This window comes from Oncorhynchus mykiss, chromosome 26 (genome assembly GCF_057628025.1).
Source record: "Oncorhynchus mykiss isolate SJ-2025 chromosome 26, ASM5762802v1, whole genome shotgun sequence".
Lineage (NCBI taxonomy): Eukaryota > Metazoa > Chordata > Actinopteri > Salmoniformes > Salmonidae > Oncorhynchus > Oncorhynchus mykiss.
Window position 1 is genome coordinate 20,784,973 of NC_143047.1, and position 24,548 is coordinate 20,809,520.

Below are 24,548 nucleotides of genomic sequence, written 5' to 3' on the forward strand. Positions count from 1 at the left end.
CAACGTTTTGATAGTGAATGCAACATTTGTTGTATGGTTTCATTTGATTATGTTTTACTTAACTCGTTCTAGTAGAGTGTTGAAGTGCTCTTTATAGCTTGGGACACTTAGTAATTAAGGAAGTTATTTGGGAATTAAGTCAAATTGAAGCTACAGATTTCAAGTGGGATTCGGTGCTGAAACAAGTCTGCATTCTGTCCAATATGACACTTCCAAAGTAACAAATGTAAAGATTGCATCATGTGAAAATGGCATTTCAGATTGTAAATGTCTTCTGCAGTCTAGCCTTTAGATTCATATAATGGAAATAAAACCACGGTGTCTTATAATGCACGAGAAATGCTTAGGCCTATATTATTTTAATGTCTTTATACTGATTTAATCCTTGTGTGATTTGCTATGTATTTTTTTTTTGGGGGGGGGGGCAGATGTCATGCAATGTAGCGCTAAGTAGGAAAGGCATATAAGCATCTACAGCAACAAACAAACCAGATAATGTAATGTTTTATCAGTGAGAATAAGCCCATAATCTTAAAGTTGAAAACAATACATAACCCACACAAAATAATAAACTCCCGTTTAAATGTTATTTAGCAATGGCTATACTTGCTACAGCCTATATATATTCCAGTAAAAACAACCTCACATCCAGAATGCTGTATTTGAGAAAAGGCAGTCTGTGAGCCCGTTGTGCCTTTATAAGAGAAGGATAAATGTTTCTCGGCGGTGGGCACGCGTTTTCCTCCCTCTTTGAAACCGAATCCGAGGCGAATTCGCCATCCCCCGTAACTGCTGGCTTTGATTAGTTAAGGGTTAATTACAACATACACTCCGATTACACAGTTATACATTGGACAGGAGTTTTCGACATCCAACAGATATGTCTTATTGTATATCCAACCATAGGCTATTGTGGTGTTAGCCTAAGGACGCCCATGTTAAAGAAAATAGCTAATGGATGTAGCCTATACTAATGAGTTGTGTTCACCTATAGGCCTATTATTGTCTAAACCTGAATCAATTCCTAAATATGTGGCCTATTTTCACATTAAAATACTTGGTTGATTAAATGAATTAAGGACTTATGAATAGTTACGAATAGTTTTTGAATTTGAAGACAACTAAAATAGAACATCGCCAAAAATATTTAAAGGCCTTCCTGTTGCACCACACAGTGGAATAGACGGAACTGTATCTGCATGTGTAATTTTCCCTTTAAAAAAAAAAAGATTAACTCAGGGGGAAAAAAGAACATTCGAGAAGTGTCAAAATAATGGAAACAGAAATAATTGTATAGGTGTTTCAGCCAGTTAAACTGCATGCCAATACGTTTAATTGTATACAGATCGTGTGTAGTAATATACAGACTAATCTAAAGACACTCGAGTATGCCAACACTCAGCATAACATCATTTACAATTTATACAGTGCTGAAAAATAACGGGTGGCTACACGGATATATACACCTAAATAGACATTTAACTAACAGTGCTTACATCTATATCTTCAATTTCCGTTTTTAGAACAAATAAGAACGCGTCATGGCAAATATTGCCAATAAAGCATACTTCAACATTGTGGCTATAAGTGTACAATTAAAAATATGCACAGAATAAATAAGAAGTTGCCCTTTGCTATTTAAAAAAAAGTGCCTTCATCCTTCCTTAATTCAGATCGTGTTGTTGTTGATTTAAAAATGTTAATGCATTGTGTAGCCTATAGCTTAGTTTAAACTTCTCAGAAAATCAAATAAAAATCTAACTATCATTTCGATAGAGCCGAGTAGCCTAACCCGGATAAATGAGCAATGAAATTGTCCCCGCAGTATATCTTTTGAATGCATAACAAAAATAATACACATTATTGTACATTGTAAAATATTCTCAAGTGGTAGTCATCCGCCCGCAGAGTTATAGTACCAAGCGGCAGCTGGGGTTGAGATGCATAAGGTGAGTGTCGACCGGTCTCTGCTTTACCTCTTGTGTGGCACACAGACATTTCTCGAAGATAGCCCACAGCTTAGGCCTACACCACAAGGCTATTCTGTGATATTTCCACTCCATTTTTGGTTTCTGAGAGAGAAACACTGAAGTTTAACAATCTGTATTTGCAGTATTTATGTCTCTGTACCAAATCCTTTTTTTTGTGTGAAAAGTTGTTTCGTTTATGGGTTCTCTGGCGTTACTGTTGCTTCTCTTACAGCGCGCTCCAGGGCCTGCCTTCTCTCCTACCTCCCAAGGGTTGGGTTGCTCCCTCGTCTCAGCCCTGCAGCCGCTTTGGCTTTAGTGGCTCAAGTCAGTGATGTCCGTTATTCACTGTAAGGCCTGTCACATGACGCAGGGCTTGATGTCCTGGTAGGCAACCTGTTGGTGGTGATAGTAGGAACTGCTGCTGGGCGAATGCATCGTTGAGGACGTCATCGCGTTGAAGGAGAAGACGAACTCCTTCCGGTCACACATACTGGGAGACTGGGAATGGTACCGTGGAATACCTAAGAATACAGATACAAGAGTAAATAATATTTTAATTCGCATTATGCCATATAGCATGTCAACCCAATATGAATTTGTTGCTGTCAATTGGCAAACACAATATGGTTGTCTTTTTGAATGGGCTAGTAAGAACCACAAGTCGAGAAGGATATAGGCCAGCATTTTAAAGAAAAGGTGGTAGATGAGGGGAAAAGGACACCACACACTGCTCTCGATAGTATCACTGATCTTTAATAAGCTTAAGTCTCGGCCTCACAGGTACCCAATGATTTATGAAAACTTGCTCGATAGGTCTATGTCATTGTGGTTTTAAATGTGTTTAATACGTCTTATTTACACACGTGATTCGAATATTTATGAAATTCACATTGTTATATTTGGTAGCACTTGTTTGTTTTTCCTTCGCCTCCAACCCCTTTCGATGCGTGGAACGGATGTGGGTGGGGCTAGGTCTACATAAGGGTGCTATTTTTATTTATTTTTTAACTCAAAAGCTCTGAAGAAGACCGTGAGGATGATACATAAGCTTATTAAAGATCAGTGATACTATCAAGAGCAGTGTGCGGTGTCCTTTTCCCCTCATCTTGTCCAACTGTTACCATGCACCTGCAAAAAATGATTGCTCAGATATGCGAGTGCCTTTTGAATAAAGAAAAGGTGGTAGCAAATGAGTTAGAAATACATATTTGTGGGTACAAGGAAAATTAAGAAACTAGTATTGCCACTGGGTGATTGCATATAGTCCTAAATTATCCATCATCATACACATTTACCTTTATCTGTAGAAAGAAAATGTAAAAAATAAAATAAAAATAAAAAGTGACTGCTGAGCTTTTTGATGTTGGACTAATTTGTTATTTATAGGGTGAATTGTAATATTGTGCATTGCATTATTTAGCCTATATTGTAAAATTATACTATGATATAAAAGTCGATTGAAGTAGGACTAGTATTGCCGAAATCTTTTCAGAAAATTGTTAAATAGGATCAATTCTTCCTAAATTGCCTTTTCAAGAACAATTAATTGTAATTTGGGTAGATAATCTTTCATTTAATTTGGGAAAACCCCGGTCTGTCTACCCCTCTGATTGGAGCTGTCGTAGGGAACTGTTGAGGCAGAGAACCGTCTGGAGATCTCGAGGGTGGGATAGTTCTAATTGGCAGTGGCCTGCTCGCACGCAAATCCCGGAGGACCGGGTGCCTCGAGGGCTTGAGTTGGCTGACTCCGGCTCGCGCTTGTTGTTTTTGTCTCTAGATTGGCACCAACAATTGTCCCAGAAGACGTGCCGTCCGCGTGCTTCCTTAAACCACCTCCAGGAATTTATATAGGAAAACAGAGTGAGGGTTAAACCCGCTGTTGTCCCACTCCTTGGCCAGTTAAATGAGGACAGGAAACTGAATTACTTAACCTCCTTGCTAGATAATTCGACGATCGTTTCTTGCGTCCATTTCCTTATTTCCAAGACAACCATTATTGCTACCAATATTGTCCGCCAAAAACTGTGGCATATTGGAGTTGTTTTTGGCCTATGTAAAAGCAAATGCACTGAGCATGCCCAGTCCCTATCTTTGCCTACTGAACTGATTGCAGTAGGTGACGGCTGCCTAAAGACCTTTGCATGTAGCTGGCCAATATCAGTAATGTAATCTTCGTTAAATTTGTATCTGCTTTCTGTGAAACAATGCTCTCTCTATATGCCTATATATTTTCATTTTTCTTCACCTCGTTTATAATTTATTTTAGAAGTTTTGGATTTGGTTCAAAGCAATTAGTGGGCTATAGCCTAGGCTTAGTGTTTATTTCGCACACATTTTAGGCTATTGGGTATGACTGACTGTAAAAGGCATGCGTAATCATTTGGCGATGTTAGTTTACCTTGCAGATCCGTGTTACTGTGTCCGTTCTGATGAAGATTATACTGGTCTAGAGAGTGCGTGGGTAAACTGGGCTGCAGCGGGTTCGCCCCGGGGTTGCAGGGAGACAGTGGCTGCTGCTTGATGTAAGAACCTCCGTTATTCAGAGAGGATGAAGGCGCTTGAGCCCAGGCCGAGCTTGAGTAGACGGGATGCGGCTCCATCACTCCCCCGCTGGTGAGCAGGGGCGAGCCTGAATTGTCGTGGTGGGGGTACTCGCCCCCCGTGGATCCTGTGCAGCTCCCCATGTAGGAATGTCCATTGTTGGCCGACAAGTGGGACATGGAGTGCCCGGCCAGACCCATCCCCTCCATGTTGCCTGCCAAGTGTCCATTCATCATCCCAATCCCGCTGTCCAGAGACAAGCCGTTGGGCGGACAGGACAGGCCCCCGCCGCTCCCCTGGAAGTTATAGGACTCGGGGAGGTGGTTGAATCCCAGGCCGTTCATCATGCTGTACATGGGCTTCAACGCCTGGCATTTACGCCTGAAGCCCCGCGGCCTCCTGCGGAAGGATCCCTCCTCGAACATGAACTCACTGGCTGGGTCGATAGTCCAGTAGTGGCCCTTCCCGGGCCGTCCGAGCCCCTTGGGCAGCTTTATGAAGCACTCATTCAGGGACAAGTTGTGACGCACGGAATTCTTCCATCCTTGGTAAGAGCCTCTAAAAAATGGGAAGCGGCTCTGGAGGAACTGGTAAATTTCACTGAGCGTCAGGCGTTTGGTGGGAGAGCTCTGGATAGCCATGACTATCAGCGCAATGTAAGAGTATGGGGGTTTCTCCGGACGGCGGATCCCCGCGTTGGTCTTTTTGGTTTTGGTGGTGGAGGAGGCGGTCTCCATCACAGTGGTCTGTCCGTGGGGCTTCTCCGGGGAAGACATCGGGCTGCTCTGGGCAGGAGTCTGCGCTGGTGGCTGCTGGACCTCTGCCGTCATTAGTTAGACTATCAGCGCAATGACAAATGTTTGACAAAAATATTCACGTCCTCGTTTTGAAGTAGTACTAGAAACTTCGTATAAATAATCAAAGAAAAGTTTAAGATGGTTACCAATAATCTCAATGCTGTTGAACTACGCACGGTCAAATGCAAAGCTGAATTTCTGTAAACCGTGCGTTATTGCGCTCTTCCTTTTGGTGCCTAAATTCCTTAGCCAATGTGAACCCTGAAACCCGTAGCGAGTGTCCAAATTGAAATGGGGGAGAAACGGGAGCTACTTCAACTTCTGTCGGTGAGTCCGGAGGAGCTCGCCTTTTACTTATCCGTTGCCATCAGCGCCTTGCTAGCTCGAGCTCTTGACCATCAGGACGTCATTGGCGCACCGGGCCCGCCCAGTCCCCTCCCACTCACACACATCTGCCTGGCTTTAGTTTGTATGGGAGCAGTTTTTTTCCCCAACTCAGAATCAGTGAAGTGGATCTTTCTTAACACTCAGAATTACATTTTATTCAACAGAAAATTATCATTTTTTAATTGCATGGCGTGAAACAAGAATTATTTTCAAATATAGGACATAGCCTACTAGAACATCTTTCAGAATGTAAATGGTAGCCTAATACAACAGCCTACAACCTATGCTAGAACTTTGCAAAGTTGAATAGTCTTTATTTCCGCAACGACAATATTACTTAAACAATGTTTTTGAAAATGTATGTTTTTACTAAGCTTGTATGCACAACCACCGTGATATATAAAACTGGTTTTCCACTTGTCAGATACAGCAGGTCAACCTCACCATAGCACATTTCACTGACTTTGACTTATTAAAGTGTGAAGTATGTTTAAAATGTTGCTTAAAATACGCTTATTTGAAAGAAAATGCCCCTATTCCAAGACCACGCAGCTGATTTCTTTAAAAGATAGACAGGAACATGGGCAGGATGTTTATACAGCAAAATGTAAACATTTTCCCTGGCCTTCTTTAAATAAAAAATCAAGCAAAAAGCCCCGCTAGATCAGCTCATACTCAATCTGATGCATTATGTCCGTTTTAGACAGCTCCTTGTGTATGGATAGGACTTTTCAACGTAAATGCAGAAAGAGATTTCAATCATGTATAATTATTATGTTCACACAGGAGAACTGAGGGAAAGAGCTCTGAGCCCAGCCGAACATTGAGCACTGAAACTCGGCTGAGGACTTTAGATCGACGCCCACCAAACACTCTCTCCTCAGAATGGTGCTCGAGTCAAGGTAAGTCACTTTAAACTTTTGTCAGTTAAAACAAGACAGCGATATGGCTGCGGGCCTTCTCAATTTAGTTCCAATCGAGATTTACTAGACCTGTTGTGCAGTTAGAAGTGCGAATTAGATAGGACGCCATATGATGGTCTCATTAGTCATTTCGACAGGTAGCCTAGTGGTTAGAGCTTTGGACTTGTTGAAAGGATGCAAGATCGAATCCCCGAGCTGACAATGTAAAAATCTGTCATTCTGCCCCTGAACAAGGCAGTTAACCCACTGTTCCTAGGCCGTCATTGAAAATACGATTTTTTTCTTAACTGACTTGCCTATTTAAATAAAGATAAAATATAAATTGATTGTAATGTGGTGGGCAGCCTAACCAGACTATAGTGTCATAGAAAAATAGTAACAAATATCATCTGAGTTACAAAGTTAAGCGATGTAGCACATAGGTCTACTTTATTTTCCTTTTTGAAAAGTTCGAAGGGCATTCCTTATTAACTAAGACCTGTCTTAGGCTCATCATTTTCAGGCTCATCATTTTCAGGCTTATCGTTTGGAAAATTAGAATAAGAAAATAAGTACATTCAGAAAATGTATTGTTTTTGAGCAGCACTTTTTACACTAGGTCTTCAAGCGCTTCATTGTACCTCATCCACCATTCTAAATGTAACCAGTTTCTGGTTATTAATTTAAGCCTTGAACCGCTAGGATATATGTATGTGTGTAGTGGAGAGCCGCCGGTCCATAGACTAAATATGTTGACAGCAGACTGTTCATTGTTCCCCGGAGAGCGCACAAGCTCTCAGCCCCTCAACCCTCACTCAGGCGCTCCTGGTACGTGGGTTTACTCTCCGGGATGGCTCGCGGTGGTTCTGCTGTTTTGGTTTGCCGGGTTGTTAGACAATTTTATTATATACTTTTACAATCTTGTAATTAATGCACATATTGGATATGCAATAACGCAAATCAGTCACAGATACTTTGGCAAATTGTAAATACAAAATGTTATAATACATTTTGGGGGTCATAAAAGTAAAAGTCTTTTGAATTATATTCTACAAATAAATGTAGTGGTCCTACAAATATGCGTCTACAGGAGGATATTGTAGGTTATTTAGGCCTACTAATTTGATCAAACTTCGAAAACTAAGGCCACATGAAAATGACATGATTTATTTATTAAACCGTAAGATGATGTTCTGAAGCTGTACAGGCCTACATGTATTTGAAGGACAGCCTGTGTTCCAACAAAAACCCGTAAATGCCGTTGTTGGCTTGGCTCCTTTGTGACGTTTTTGCCAAAGGGTAAAGCAAATAAGAAAATATACAAATCTCCGTTGTCAACTACACGGGCCATGCGAGAGGTAGAATGGTGGGATTTGCTGTTGCGGCTGAGTTTGAAACCTAAGTAAAGAAATGTATATAGGTAGTAGTATTGTTTTAACCGGTCCCTACACAGGGCGCTCGCTTGGAATGAGGCCCACGCATTTATCAGGGGAGCGGACCACCCAGCGCGCAGAGAGAGGGGGCAGGCGAGCTTGCATTCTCTCTTTCCCCCTGCATTTAATTACCGTTGATGACTTCATTCCGAGAATCACGCCTTGTTTCAACACGTCGTGCCCGTCACCACGCCGAATAGCCCTCTCACACACTTTAACCCCGCCACTCGTCTTTGACATACACTTTGAAAAACTAATGTCCACGGCTAATCGATCCCTAAATGTTTACCCAAACTAGTGGGACGCGAGTTGCTCCATTGATCTTTGAAGGGGGACGCGCCGATGAGTGGCGCGTTGTTAAACCCCTCCGCAAAAAGCTGTTGACAGCTACGCATAATTATTAAGGGTCCCTCTGGACTCTCAGTTGATATTATAGACGATTTTCCGTCAGTCAAATGATTGTTACTGTGGTTTTAAACGAGTTATGGTGTCCTCTAAATTCTATTGATTTATTTCCATAGTACATTGCATAACTAACATTGGCTGAAGTCCCTTTGGCCATATTTATCTTCTATGGAATATATGTTTCTTAGTTAACATGCTTTACCGCCTTACCCATGTTAGGCAGCCTAAATGTTACATGGACATATTGAGGAAAGGGTGAACTCTAATGGTATAGATTTACTCTGGTAATGTCACTGTTGCAGGATTGTGTTTGTCGTCATTTTACGGCAATCCGAGGTCACCACTTCCCACTTGCCCCTCCTAGTTTATTTCATGTACTTTTTCCATGACGTCCTCGAATGAAATATTTGACAGCGTTGCATCCTCAGGAATGTTCGACCACTTAGGTGGAGGAATTCCACATCATTCGGCCAGCCCAGCATGTATGCGTGTCTCAACAGAAAGCCTCTCCAAATGGTCTCATTGTTATCCAATCGACGAAATTTGACCCAAAGGCCTATTTTATGTTTTCTTTTACATGGATGTAATGATGCATTATATTATTGAGGGTGGGATTGAATTTTTGTCTGTATGTTGAAATGACCATGAATATGGATTATAAACATTAGATATCCCTTTTGCAACAGATCTCAGCGAAGACGAGGATATACCATCCCAAGATCCCCGTCTTATAAGCATGCAGCTATCCAAACACACATTTTAAACACATGGCCTTTATTTTTAGCAACTTTTGTTGTACAACTACAACACTCTGTGCCTGGACATTTCAATCAACGGTGATAGGCATACTGCTGAAGCTGTGCACTGTACAGTGATACACTCTGTGTCTTATTTATCTTGCATTCACTGGTAGGGAGATTTTAATTCAGCCTAAACCTTGAATTAGCCTTAGGCTATATGATATAAAGTATACTAGCTTGTCCAATTATACATTAGAACTGCTACTTTCTTTAGTTAATATGACTGCGAGGTGATTCCTCGACAATGCTGTAAGAGAGAAACCTCAGCATGTCACATACTGTTTTACCCACCACAACCATTGAATGCCAAATCTGATAACAATATTTTGTTAGATATAAAGATTATTTATTTAATCTTTATTTGTAGTTTTTTTGCAGCTGCCATTACCATTCAGAAAACTTGGTGATGGAAAAACGAGCCTCCAGAACATAAATTAAATGTTTTTGATCAAGGGACCATTTAAAAAAAAAAACTGTGAAGGCTACTGGACATTTAACAAACTACTGTTGTAATTAGTCTTATAGGCCATTTATATAATATATAATTGATAAACAAAATTAGTCCTGAGTTTGTTTAGAAACTGAAATGACGGTCTCGACACTGAGAAATCAGTGTGTTACCCGCTTCAGTGTTGGAGTGGAGACGGAGAGGGTCACCAAAAGGCTGCAGCAGAGTTGTTTGGAGAGCTTTGTGACGGATTGATCGATCAAATGTATAACTGCACCTTAGAGCCGCTAGTTCATTGGGCCTGGATGCACTTGAAGTCGCTTCTTTGCACGCCTCAGGATTTTAGAAGAGAACCTTGATTTGGAATTATACTTTGTTTACTTAGTAAAGCATTTTCTAAAAGTCAAGAGATGCATTTATTTTGATGCTAAATATAGGATAATGCTTTAAAAAATTGTGTATAGTTGTGCCATGCCTAAATATTATTCAATGATTTACTGCAGAATATCAAATACGCTTTGCAATTCTGTTCTTTTACTTACTTGACCCATTTCTGGGCTATGGGCTCTTGCATCTTGGTCAATTAACCAACGTGATCACACAGAATAACCTAATGTAAAGCCCATAATGCTAGTACTATGCAAATGTAATTACAGTGCCTTCAGAAAGTATTCCCACCCCTTGACTTTTTCCACATTTTGTTTTTACAAAGTTAGATTAAAATTGATGTAATTTAATTTTTTTTGTAAACAATCTACACACAATACTCTGTCAAAGTGGAAGAAAAATTATACCATTTGTATAAAATATATAGTTATATAGTACCAGTCAGTTTTGGACACACCTACTCATTCAAGTTTTTTTCTGTTTAAAAAAAAAAACTATTTTCTACATTGTAGAGTAATAGTGAAGACATCAAAACTCTGAAATAATACATATGGAATCATGTAATAACCCAATAAGTGTTAAACAAATCCAAATATATTTTAGATTCTTCAAAGTAGCCACCTTGACAGCTTTGCACACTCTTGGCATTCTCTCAAACAGCTTTACCTGGAATGCTTTTTCAACAGTCTTGAAGGAGTTCCCACATAAGCTGAGCACTTTTTGGCTGCTTTTCCTTCACCCTGCGGTCCAACTCATCCCAAACCATCTCAATTGGGTTGAGGTCAGGTGATTGGAGACCAGGTCATCTGATGCAGCACTCCATCACTCTCCTTTAGTAGTTGTTTCCTTGCAGCAATTCAACCATGAAGGCCTGATTCACGCAGTCTCCTCTGAACAGTTGATGTTGAGATGTGTCTGTTACTTGAACTCTGTGAATAATTTATTTGGGCTGCAATCTGAGGTGCTGTTAACTCTAATTAATGTATCCTCTTCCATTCCTGTGGCGGTCCTCGTGAGAGCCAGTTTCATCATAGCGCTTGATGGTTTTTGCGTCTGCACTTGTAATGTTCCGTATTGACTGCCCTTCATGTCTTAAAGTAATGATGGTGTGTAATTTCTCTTTACTTATTTGAGCTGTTCTTGCCATAATATGGACTTGGTCTTTTACCAAATAGGGCTATCTTCTGTATACCATCCCTACCTTGTCACAACACAACTGATTGATTGGCTCAAACGCATTAAGAAGGAACAACATTCCACAAATTAACTTTTAACAAGGCACACCTGTTAATTGAAATGCATTCAAGGTGACTACCTGAGAATGCCAAGAGTGTGCAAAGCTGTCATCAAGGCAAAGGGTGGCTACTTTGAAGAGTCTCTATTTCAATCTATTTGTTACTACATGATTCCGTATGTGTTATTTCATAGTTTTGATGTCTTCACCATTATTCTACAATGTAGAAATATAGTACAAATAAAGAAAACCCCTTGAATGAGTAGGTGTGTCTAAAGTTTTACTGTTATTCAACAATGTAGAAAATAGTCAAAATAAAGAAAAACCCTATATCAAGACTGCCACTCAGGAACATTCACTGTCTTGGTAAGCAACTCCAGTGTAGATTTGTGTTTTAGGTTATTGTCCAATGCTTAGCTCCATTCTGTTTTTTGTTATCCTGAAAAACTGCCCAGTCCCTTAATGATGACAACCATACCCATAACATGATCCTGCCACCACTATGCTTGCAAATATGGAGAGTGGTACTCAGTGTTGTATTAGATTTTCCCTAAACATAGCACTGTATTCCGGACATAAAGTTGAATTGCTTAGCCACATTTTTTGCAGTATTAGTTTAGTGCCTTGTGGCAAATAGGGTGCATCTTTTGGAATATTTTTATTCTGTACTGGCTTCCTTCTTTTCACTCTGTAATTTAGGTTGGTATTGTGAAATAACTACAATGTTGTTGATCCATCCTCAGTTTTCTCCTGTCAGAGCCATAAAACTATATAACTGTTTTAAAGTCACCATTGGCCTCATGGTAAAATCCCTGAGCGGTTTCCTTCCTCTCCGGCAACTGAGTTAGGAAGGACACCTGTGTGTTTGTAGTGACTGGGTGTATTAATACACCATCCAACGTGTAATTATTAACTTCACCATGTTTTTTACCCATATACCAGAAGGTGCCATGCAACTAATTAAGCACATTTTTTCTGATGAACTTATTTAGGCTTGCCAAAACAAAGGGGTTGAATACTTATTGACTCAAGACAATTCAGCTTTTCATGTTTAGTTAATTTCCAAAAACTTCCAAAACATAATTCCACTTTGATGTTGTGTGTGTGTGTGTGTGTGTGTGTGTGACAAAAGATTTTAATTAGTATTTAAATTCAGACTGTAACACAACAAACTGTGGAACAAGGGAAGGTGTGAATACTTTCTGAAGGTGCTGCTAAATGTAGATATATCATTCTCAAAATAGTTCTGAGTAAATTAAATAAAATGAATACAGTATCTAAAATTTGAACAACAACGGAAAGAATAGTTTGGTAAAATGTGTTTTCTGAAATCCTGAAACCAACATATTATATCTTACATGAAATAATACACATATTTATAATATTTATAATAAAACACATATTGTGCGTGTTATGCAACTCAGGGCGTCGTGTGAGAATGCCAAGGCAAATACATGTTTTAAACCTGGCTATCCATATTGTCCAAATATGTAGGCCTATGGGTATATATACTTTTGTCCTATTTTTACATTTGATATATTTCTTAAGAAGTAGTTCAAGGGAAACATGGTAACAAAGTCCTCTCTATGACAAGATTTTGACAAAAGATGCACATAATGGAGCATCCCGTGCACAATTCCAGTAGGATACGTGGAGGGTACATGTAACATGCACATTATGTTGCTGTAATGCACTGTATGGAAAACAGTTCAACAATTAAACATGTTGTCTTTGTTTTAATAGGCATGTGTTGGGAACAATCATTATACAATGCATCATTTGGCCAAGGCCTATGAGTATTTCGTTTTTTAAGAACGATTGCAGATATCTTGATACATTACAATGAAAATACTCATTCACACTTTCCGTGCCCACATGTCTAGCCTGTTTGTTAATGTACCATTTGAAATCCAACAGCGAAATCAGCAAAGGTATGCTCATTTGTTTTTTTTTCCCCCTTTGTTTTATGACTAGCCAAATTTAAGAAAATCGTTGTAATATCAACAACAATTTGTCATTTCAGTAATATTCTGATCTACTTTAATGGACAATACACAATATAAAATATACACATGAATGTAAAGTTGAATTTTAAGCAATTTTGGGGGACATTTCACCTGTCATTGTCCCAATAACACAAACAATGTTGATTCCCTTTTACACTCTTGGCTATTTTCGGAACAATGCATCATCAGTATATACATTACTGCAGATTTCCATTTCCAATGGTCTGAAACTAGATATCTCTGTCTCGTGCGTCGCTTAGGCCATCTAGCGTTGTCGTTTTAATTGAAAACAGTATAATGTCGAGGTGTGTGCACCCCCCTCATCACTTTCTCTGGCGCGGTAGGTGGCCGTGTATATTTTTGTTCAAGTGGTGTTTATGTGAATGAGAAAGGACTGGATTGCTAGCAGACCGCTGATTGCGCTCATTGGGCCTCTACATTGATCTGAACGGTATAGTTGAGGGGCCCCACCCTTTCATGCAATCAACAGCACTATAGAATCGCGTTCTACGACTTTTTAATTTACTTGGCAAGATCTCGCTGCTGGACCTCCAAGGCGCGCGCGGGTGTGAGTGAAGGCGAGGGAGAGGGGAGTCCTTTTGGCGCTGTAACTCCAGTGTCCCACGATACCGAGGACACTACCCACGGTATTTTTATTTTTGTATTTTTTTATTTCACCTTTATTTAACCAGGTAGGCTAGTTGAGAACAAGTTCTCATTTGCAACTGCGACCTGGCCAAGATAAAGCATAGCAGTGTGAACAGACAACACAGAGTTACACATGGAGTAAACAATTAACAAGTCAATAACACAGTAGAAAAAAGGGGAGTCTATATACATTGTGTGCAAAAGGCATGAGGTAGGCGAATAATTACAATTTTGCAGATTAACACTGGAGTGATAAATGATCAGATGGTCATGTACAGGTAGAGATATTGGTGTGCAAAAGAGCAGAAAAGTAAATAAATAAAAACAGTATTGGGATGAGGTAGGTAAAAATGGGTGGGCTATTTACCGATAGACTATGTACAGCTGCAGCGATCGGTTAGCTGCTCAGATAGCAGATGTTTGAAGTTGGTGAGGGAGATGAAAGTCTCCAACTTCAGCGATTTTTGCAATTCGTTCCAGTCAAATATAGTCCAGTATATAGGCTACAACAGGACGCGCACACATCTATCATGAAGAAAACGAATTCACCATATCCCACTGGGCACAAACTGGTTGAGTCAACTTTGTTTCAAAGTCATTTGTCAACATATTGTGACGTTGAATCTACCTGGAAAATACGTTGGATTTGCAAAAAGTCATGAACATTAACAGTTGATTTGAGAGTGAAATTTTAACCACACAATTTAAATCAACTGTATGTCACATGCACCGAATACAAGAAGGGTAGACCTTACCTTGAAATGCTTACTTACAAGCCCTTAATTAACCAACAGTGCAGTTCAAGAAGTTAAACAAATATTTACCAAATAAACTAAAGTAAAAAAGATTCAAAAGTAACACTATCATAACAATGAGGAGGCTATATACTTGTCATATAATTGTATAATTGTATAATTGTCATCATGGTAACCAATTTTCAACATAGACAAACCTTCTATAAAATATGTTGAATTTGTACCTTTTTAAATAACATCAAATCTTCACCATTATATCCACTATCAGAAAAAACAATAGGCTGAGCAGCACCTCCTACAGGAGAGATGATCTGTCTACAGCTATCTATTAGAGCAGCACCTCCTACAGGAGAGTTGATCTGTCTACAGCTATCTATTAGAGCAGCACCTCCTACAGGAGAGTTGATCTGTCTACAGCTATCTATTAGAGCAGCACCTCCTACAGGAGAGTTGATCTGTCTACAGCTATCTATTAGAGCAGCACCTCCTACAGGAGAGTTGATCTGTCTACAGCTATCTATTAGAGCAGCACCTCCTACAGGAGAGTTGATCTGTCTACAGCTATCTATTAGAGCAGCACCTCCTACAGGAGAGATGATCTGTCTACAGCTATCTATTAGAGCAGCACCTCCTACAAGAGAGTTGATCTGTCTACAGCTATCTATTAGAGCAGCACCTCATACAAGATAGTTGATCTGTCTACAACTATCTATTATAGCAGCACCTCCTACAGGAGAGATGATCTGTCTACAGCTATCTATTAGAGCAGCACCTCCTACAGGAGAGATGATCTGTCTACAGCTATCTATTAGAGCAGCACCTCCTACAGGAGAGATGATCTGTCTACAGCTATCTATTAGAGCAGCACCTCCTACAGGAGAGATGATCTGTCTACAGCTATCTATTAGAGCAGCACCTCCTACAGGAGAGTTGATCTGTCTACAGCTATCTATTAGAGCAGCACCTCCTACAGGAGAGTTGATCTGTCTACAGCTATCTATTAGAGCAGCACCTCCTACAGGAGAGTTGATCTGTCTACATCTATCTATTAGAGCAGCACCTCCTACAGGAGAGTTGATCTGTCTACAGCTATCTATTAGAGCAGCACCTCCTACAGGAGAGTTGATCTGTCTACAGCTATCTATTAGAGCAGCACCTCCTACAGGAGAGTTGATCTGTCTACAGCTATCTATTAGAGCAGCACCTCCTACAGGATAGTTGATCTGTCTACAGCTATCTATTAGAGCAGCACCTCCTACAGGAGAGATGATCTGTCTACAGCTATCTATTAGAGCAGCACCTCCTACAGGAGAGATGATCTGTCTACAGCTATCTATTAGATCTCCCATCCAGTGTTTTAACCAAGCCCAGCTTAGCTTTGATATTTTCCACTGACTACTACCAATGTGCTATAGTGATAATGACTATTGAGATATATATTAACTAAATATATAAACTGTTGCTATGGAAGTCATTCTGAAGGGTAATTAGAGCACATTAAATGTAACCATACTCTATAAGTCATACATCATCAATGAGACTGTCTAGGCCTATATAGCATTTGTGAGTCATCAACAGCTATTGTTTCAATTCAACACAGGGTTAAACTAAAAATAGACAATAAATAGACCTAGGATTTCAAGCTTTGGTTGATATCAAATTTAATCTTGAAGTTAATAATGAATATGTTGGATTCACTTCTCCATTTCAACCAAAAAACTAAGTTAAAGAATAGGACTAAATCAAACTGTTTTAATTAAAGTGCATTTAAAGTTTGATTTGATTTAGTCCTATTCTTTAACTTACATTTTTGGTAGAGAGGGAGTCTGAATCCAACATATAATTATTCATTTGTAGACAAACTGGAATTAGTCAGACTAAGTCAGTGGCACAAAATATACATATCCTTAAAATGTTGACATTTGGTTGTGTTGACAACCAAACACAATTCAATATCACTTTTACAATACAGTAAATAGCATATTAACAAATATATGTTGAATTCACATCTGCAACTAAACCAAAAATAAAGTGAAAGAATATGATTAAGCCAGTGTCTCAGTTGAAACTATCCCAGCATTAGATATGTCTCCTATAAATGTTGATATTTGGTTGCTTGCCAACCTAACACAATTCAATATGACTTGTGTAATATAGTAAATAGCCTAAAATGGAGGCCATCTTACAAACTAATATAACAGTTTTTATTCAACCTTAAAATTAGTAATACAGCCATGGCCACATTTTGAGGTTACTGTAACTATAAAAGTCTCATTATGTAATCATAGAAAGCGTGCATGTTCAAGATCCCAGCTATGTGGAGATCTTCACAATATAAATATCTGTCTGAAACAGCGTTGATCACTTGCACTATGTACTTTTGATGTAATACAAATACAATCCAGCTCATTCGGTTGTGCTATTAGATGAAGCACATTGATAATGATTGAAGCAGTTGTTTAATAAGTACAAAAAAGCCAACATTGTATTCCCATTTGAACTGTTGTGCTTTTAAGTGGTTGAAAGTGCAGTGATAACACATGGAGAGCTTGGGACGATGAGGTTATATCTGCATTTTTGTCTAAATGTAATTATTGTCACAGCCTTGTTCTTGTTCAATGTTCTCTACCTGTATAGTACTCTAAATACCCCAATTCATGTTGTTAAGTTCAAAAGAATACTAGATTTAAAAAAATTGCTGACACCATTCAAACCAATGAGGTTTCAGAACTTTAAAGCCAATTATCTATCTTTGTGTCATATTACTGAACATATAACCTTATAGCCCCAAACTCTCGACATTTAGATGACAACTAATTAAAAAATCATACATTGTTTTGTTTTCATTCATTTGGTTGTGCTTTTAGATGGATTAAAGCATAGTGATAACACATTGGGAAATCAACCAACTTCTGTCTTTTTGACGTGGCGAATAAAGGTTGAAATCTCATTGATCAACATCTCAACGATAAATTACCAACAATTCCACTTTGAATTAACGTGGTGTGGAGGGTGGGATGTTTCAGGCCATTTCAACTTTCTGTTAATTCCATAGCATTATCTTCTTAGTGAAGTTGTCGGTGATAAAGGTATTCAGATATCGTTGCTGATACGCTTGCCATTTAGCCTATGAGCAGGACCTATTTTATTTGCAATGCATCCCACAGTAAGCTGTTACTGGTTCAGTAACAGTAACTTTTTCTGATTCGAATTAGGGAGGCAATAAGCACATGGCACACAACAGACCCTTTCAGTTCAATGGTCAATTTTCGCTCTTGGGCACATATTCATCTCGTGTCTGACACACTTCAGTCATATTCCTATCACCTCGCCTTGCTCTCCATCTCTTTGTTTAGAAGGCTTCACATGCAAAAAGAGTCCAAGACGAGGATTCTCCATGGTGGCCTACTACAGCGTGTGACATGTCCATTGATCATTCATGTCTCGAACTAAAACAGGAATCTCATGTTGCACTGCGTTGTGTGTGTTCGGTGTGTGGGCAAATTCTCCTATTGAAAAATCTTGCATTTACAGATTTATATGAAATCTCTATTTGTCAATTTATTTGAACCATTGACTGAGGCTACTGACATGAATTATAATTAACTTGGAATAATGGGCCTTTAATTAACTGATCGTTTTTATGATCAGACCCGTAAAATGGAGAATGTGTGACCCGTTTTAGAAGTCAAAATGTAATTGAAACTGCAAGTATTCAAGAGACGGAAAATACATTCATTCGGTATTTGTGGCCTTATATTCTGTAGGCATGATTATTTGTTGTTGTTTATTGAGAAACATTGGATTGTGGATTTCGTTTTGAACACTCATGCGCTGTTCAGTGCTGACATTTCCCTTATCATGGTATATTTCGCAGTTTCAACTGCATTCACCTGAAGTGTCTCTTAGAAAGCTAACTATTTCTAATGCGATAATTAAATATGCAAGGTCACATTACATCTTATCAAACATACAATAATTCCCATTCATTGCAGGTTAACCTGCATGATAATGAAAAGTTAATAATCTTTTTATAGCTGGTTAACATTGTTTGTTCTGCACGACAATGATAGCTAATCATGTTAACTTTATTTGTTTATAACCTATGTTTTGTGTGAGTGTGTTAGGTAGGCCAATTCGTATGATTATCAATATGAGAGAGAATATTAAACGGATTTCGATTAATTATCACACAGAAACCAAAACCAAAACAAGAACTCTTACATATAAAAAAATAGGCTACATGAATATATACCACCCTATGCGTTCTCTAAATAGCCCATGGAACTCAGTCGCACAGTTTGTTTATATCCATAATTTAATGGAATGGTTAAATGGTTAATTTGAAACTGGCAATTTATTTCCTTTTTATGCTTGTTAAACTACAATAGACTCCGTATTGTTATCCTTAAATATAGGGAACCCGCAAACCTCAAATACAGTGATGAGTCATTTTGTGCGCGCAGCGATGGTGCTGTGTCAGAACACCGAGCTTCCCAGGAAAGCTTGGCGCTCCAACCAAACAACAACCCTCACCCAACCGTCCCTGGGGTATTGTCAATCCGAAAGCCGCTCTACTTATTCCTCTCAGTAGGCTACAACTGCGTATTTTATTCGTAACATAGTGCTCGTGTTCTCTGAACTTTGAATCATTTTTGACAACCGTATCTTCAGAGGGAAATACGGCTTTCAGGGATAGAAAAATATGAATAAAGGCATATGTAAAATTCCTTCTGGCTTATTTTGTGATCACACAAGCTCGGTTTCACTACCACAACAATATTTGACATGACTGAAGGACACGAGTGTTGAAGAGTTGGCAGTTCCAGAAGTTTTACAAACTCAAAACTGTCCAAATGTGGTCATTGCGAGAAGGAAAATGTTCCAACATGTCAAATATCTGCGATTGACGTGTTAGCAACAGACTGACAGCATGTTTATAGGACAAAAGAAGACAAACAACAAATATGTATTTATCATAAGGAAGAAGATGGTCACTAAAACAACAATTTAGTCCTTATTCTTTTTTAATTTGAGACTTTTTGTGGCTCATTATGATAAACAAAAAGAAAAACACCAGAAATGTTTCATTTTTGTGTTTGTGGATTTTGTTTTCATTGTGGCAGGGTTTTGTATATTATTGCACTTATTTTCAAGTGCTTTTGTCAACTCTTGCTTATCTCCAGTTTCTCAATCAAGAAAAACTATACCTGAATATAGTCCTCAAGTAATTAAAGTACAATAGTCCCTATTGATGTTTAACATTTTTCATATTTTTTTCAAATGTTTATTTTCTACTTATGTCTTCCTTACAATATTGCCAAGTCAGGACAGTAGCTGCATGCTTTAATCAAGATCGTTTAACAGTGAGACATCTGACAATCATTTTCTGCACACTATTATTAACTTAGTGTGCCATTCCTAGAGCTAAATAGCGCTGAACCAAACCAGAGTGCTGCCTAATGTCTGATTACCTCTCAGCTATAACCCCCTATTGATGACCATGTTTTCTACCAGAGCTGCATCTCTTCTGAATCAGTCTAAAAGCACATAGTCATTGAACTAAATTATAATAATCCTCAATAGCCCTCAAGCTAATGTAATAGACACCTTTCTTTAATGTCTTTGATGAACCACAGAACAGTTTGACTGTATGAAACAACACTGGGATTTATCAAGCGTCCCTTATCCTATACTACTTCATTTAAATGAAAGCAAATTATACAACCTAACTCCTGATAAAAGCTTGAAATTAAATGGAATTTCAGTACATTTGAAAAATGGCTTGAATTTCAATAGACCTACTTAATGATCAGGTGTTCCTTTTTATTTTTACGTTATTGTTTCTTTTAATAATTCACAACCCCGCTTCTTATCATATCTATATCATGTACAGTTTAATGAAAGTTTGCTCATATAACCAACACAACTCTTCTTTTTCCCATTTCAGCCCTTTGTGATGGATGAGAGAGAGAGGGTTTTCCAGTGATGGCAACAGTTCCTATGACGACCAGACCTCCACCGGGGGATTGCGTCTGTCAGACAGTGCTAATGATAATTGAGAGGTACGGATCGAAAAGATTGAGTATGGCTGTAATCTCTCCTCCAGCGGAATACCAGAGAAACCGCTATGAGATGACCATTTTCCCCTCTCACCACCGCCCTGCTTAGTCCTGCACTGTTCTACACTGCATGCTTCTACTCTGCTCTATACTATATTGCTACTGGAGGGCTCCCAGCCTGCCCCACACAGGGCAGAGAGTGAATGGGTAATGTCACTGTGTGTGCAACCTCCTTCGGTGTCTTCCTTCCCTCAGCCTCACACACAACACAGGGCCAGTCCAGGGCAGTTTGTTTCAGATGCCAGGGAATATATCAACAGGGAGAACTCAATCAGAAGAAACGGTCAGAGTAGGACATAACAGAGAGAGGGAGGGAAGTCAGACCACAGCCAGCTCTGATACAGGTTAGTTACAGAGGCTTTGATAGTTGCTGATGGGACTTTGATTGGAGCGTAAGCAGGTTTATATGATGCGTGTTTATATGCGTGTTTACTCACAGACCACCATTTCTCTCTCTCCCATTCTGAAGGGGGATTTTCCTGTGTCGAGCCGCTTCGGAAAAAGCAATTAAGAATTCCCAAACAGTGCACAACAATGGGAGACGTCGTTCTGCAATGCAAGTTCCGAATCCAAGTCAGTCCCTTACGGTTTTCCTCTGAAACGGTCCCCGGCTATATTTAATCCGCCCTGAGAGCAGAACCAACCTACATACAAACCACAAATTGAAACTATGTGGAGGTGGTTTGTGGGGTGTGGGCTAAGTGGGGATGGTAATTGTCTATTGAGAAGCTTAGGCCTCGCTATTCTGCCTGCCATAAACAGGCTTGGCAGCCCACAACATGATACCCCTGCCTCCACTCCACTGTTTGAGTTGGGGAGCAGATCCTCCTTGTCTGTGGGAACCCATGGCCCAGCAGTGGTCGGAATCAGTTAGGAATGCTTTGGAATGGTAACACAGCGGAAGGCTAGGGTGGGAAACAGGCCAAGAGCATTTCCTGAACAGAGGGGGGTCCCAGAGAAGCATCACACTTCACTGGCATCATATGACAGGGATCACATCAGGCCTGAGCCCATGATCCCGATTGGAGAAGAGGGATGCGGTAGGGGAGAGGAGGATGAAGCTGGAACAGAAGAGAGGTGGATACGCAAGAAAGGCAGAGAGGTGAGGTGAGATGGATGCATTGGGATGTTTGAGTCAGAAAAGGGGAGTCGGGGAGAGACACATTCTGCTAAAATTTACATCTTTAATTTACCCTGAGTGAAGTAATGCAGTCTGGACTGGCTGGCTAGCTCGGTTTGGATGAGTGTTATACCACTACTTTCATGAAGAGGACTTCCCAGTCTCTAATTTCTGCCCACAACAAAGTGCCTTCCACTGTATCTGTGAGGAATAAACAGTATATACTGTCAAGGTCTCCAGAGAGGTCACTGAGACCACGTGGAAGACTGGGAGTTCTTAGACCACTGCTACTGAAAGACCTGCAATAATCTGTGCAGCAGTGTGGGGTATCCTACATACATTATAAAAGACTGTTCCCTCTCACCACAGAAAAGACAACGTGGTAAATATTTTGGCACAGCACAGGCATGTCAGAATGATTCTGAGTATATCCAGTTAACTGAAGGTCTGAAATATAACTTTACTTAGTAACACGTGATACTAAGCAACACCCTGCAACAGTAAGTGATGAATACTTTGGTTGAGAGCAGTAGACCAGACGGTGTTGAAAAGTGTGAAGCAGACAGGTTTTGCGGCTGAAATTGGACAGTACAAGTATATCTGTCAGAGTGTGTGTGTTTGTCCAGACCTATGAATCGGTGTGTGTGTATCCAGACTGGCGTGGACAGCCAGTCCCTGCTCCCTGGGGCTTGTGTAAATGTCGTGAGGATCTCAGGAGGAATCTTTCCCCTCCAGTCGTCAAAGGGCTTTTTATTTCCACCTGCTCCCGGCCTCTTTCCGTTGGTCTGCTCTATAACAATGGTGCTGGAAAGGCAGCAGAGTGCAGGGTGACAGCACAGAGATTGATGCTAGATTGTGTTTGGCCCTTTTTCAGATAGGGGCCTTTGAAGGGAAGTTGCCCCCCCCCCCCCCCCCCCCCCACCACCACCACCACTACGACCCCTCCACTACTATCTCCACCTCCTCTCCCTCTAACACTGGGCTTAGCAGAGGGCAAAGTGCTGATCAGGCCTTTCTCCCAGATCCCTTTTTACAAAAGTGCCAATCGCCTGAAAAGGCAACTTGGCAGGCGGTGGTAAACAGGCTTTTCACTACTCGTAAATCAATTCACCACTACATGAAACAGGATGAAGCTCATTTACGCCACGCAGACCGTCGAACCCGAGCCCAGAGACGCCCCACCTCGCCTCCGGCTGCTCCCTCTCTCTCGTCAGGCCCCGGGGCTCTGGGCTCATCAGGACAGCATTCTGTCTGTTTCACCGAAGTGGCCTGGCGAAGAGGGTGATCCATCACCTCAAATGTCTTTTTTTCTAATGTTCTGTTTTCCTCTCTATCTCTCTGTAGGCTGGAGTGGGCAGGCATGCAGGTTTGTCCACAGGAAGCCATGAATTCCTCGGGGGAACAGAGGGTGTCAGGGCCCAGAACACGACTTGGGGGGGGGGTGGGGGGGAGAGACATACTGTACCTTGTAACGTCTCATAATCCTCCTAGTTGACCCCTGACCCCGGCCTGCGTTTGTATCAGGTCATCGACGTGAGGAATTGTAATGAGTCACTCTAGCAGTGTGTTTACCTCCTGGAGTCACGCAGGGAAGGAAATAAGGCACGGTCTTCTAAAAGTGTCAAAGTGAGAGAGAATAGCAGCAGTATTAGAGCAGAGCCCTGATTCATCTCACTGTGACTGACCTCTTGTACCGTTACACTGGGTTTATTTAACCTATTCACTACTGTAGGGAGACTAGCTACAGATCAGCCAAAACAGGGAGTAAGTCTACAATATAGCGCACTGTATGAAAACATAAGGTATGAGATTAATAGTGTAATTCTGTAATTGAAGTCTGATTCATAGTCTGATTCACTCATTGAGTGAAATGATCCGTGTACTGTAGTATGTAGGTACAGCTTGTTTTTGCTATCACTGTGTAATATGTTGCTAATAGTCCGAACATGTATTATTTTTGTTATAATTTTCTGCTGACTGTGTTGCAGTCGTTCCAGTTTTTTGCTATGCCCAATGAAATTAGGAGAGATTAAGTCATTTCCTTTCTCTGTCTCATGCAACAATCATAAATGATGTGATTTTTCTGTGTATATAATAATTTATTGCAATACATTTCTGACTCTCCCAGATACAGATTATATTATACACTTTAGAGGAGAAATCGCTGCACTCCCAAATACATTGTTTTTTATCTTGAACTTGAAACTGGAATGAGTATGGAACTGTGGCCAACGCCTGTGATTAAAATACAATGTCCTGGCCTACCATCACGCTGTAGCCTTCGACACCGTGGGCTTGTGTGATTGCACAATTGTTGTTTTTGAGCAAGTGCCCTTGTTAGTTTTACTCTGTAAATAAATATGTGCTTCGAGCTGACAATTCATCCTCCGTTACTTTCTTTCATCCTTATATTGGAGAGGAGAACATCATCACTGACCAGTGTCTCCACCTCACACACACACACACACACACACACACACACACACACACACACACACACACACACACACACACACACACACTCTGCCACAATGAGAGAGTCGGCAGCTTTTATTTTGGACAGTCTCTCCTGAATTCTAAGGGCTGTCAGGCG

At 40.2% G+C, this 24,548-nt stretch overlaps 1 protein-coding gene and 1 long non-coding RNA gene across 2 annotated transcripts; one reads left to right on the top strand and one right to left on the bottom strand.

Moving 5' to 3' along the window:
• Window positions 1-1,312: 1,312 nt before the first annotated feature.
• LOC100135834 (FoxF1) lies at window positions 1,313-5,617 on the bottom strand. The gene is given in 10 exon segments (NM_001124227.1): window positions 1,313-2,491; window positions 4,369-4,609; window positions 4,612-4,621; window positions 4,623-4,663; window positions 4,665-4,669; window positions 4,671-4,683; window positions 4,685-4,696; window positions 4,698-4,723; window positions 4,725-4,734; window positions 4,736-5,617. Coding segments are annotated over 10 exon segments (1,128 nt in total). The 5' UTR covers window positions 5,342-5,617; the 3' UTR covers window positions 1,313-2,327.
• A 183-nt stretch (window positions 5,618-5,800) lies between these two features.
• On the top strand, window positions 5,801-24,331 carry LOC110506607 (uncharacterized). Its single transcript, XR_002471006.3, has 3 exons — window positions 5,801-6,597; window positions 20,664-20,778; window positions 23,300-24,331. It is a non-coding gene; the product is annotated as an uncharacterized LOC110506607 (long non-coding RNA).
• Window positions 24,332-24,548: the final 217 nt, after the last annotated feature.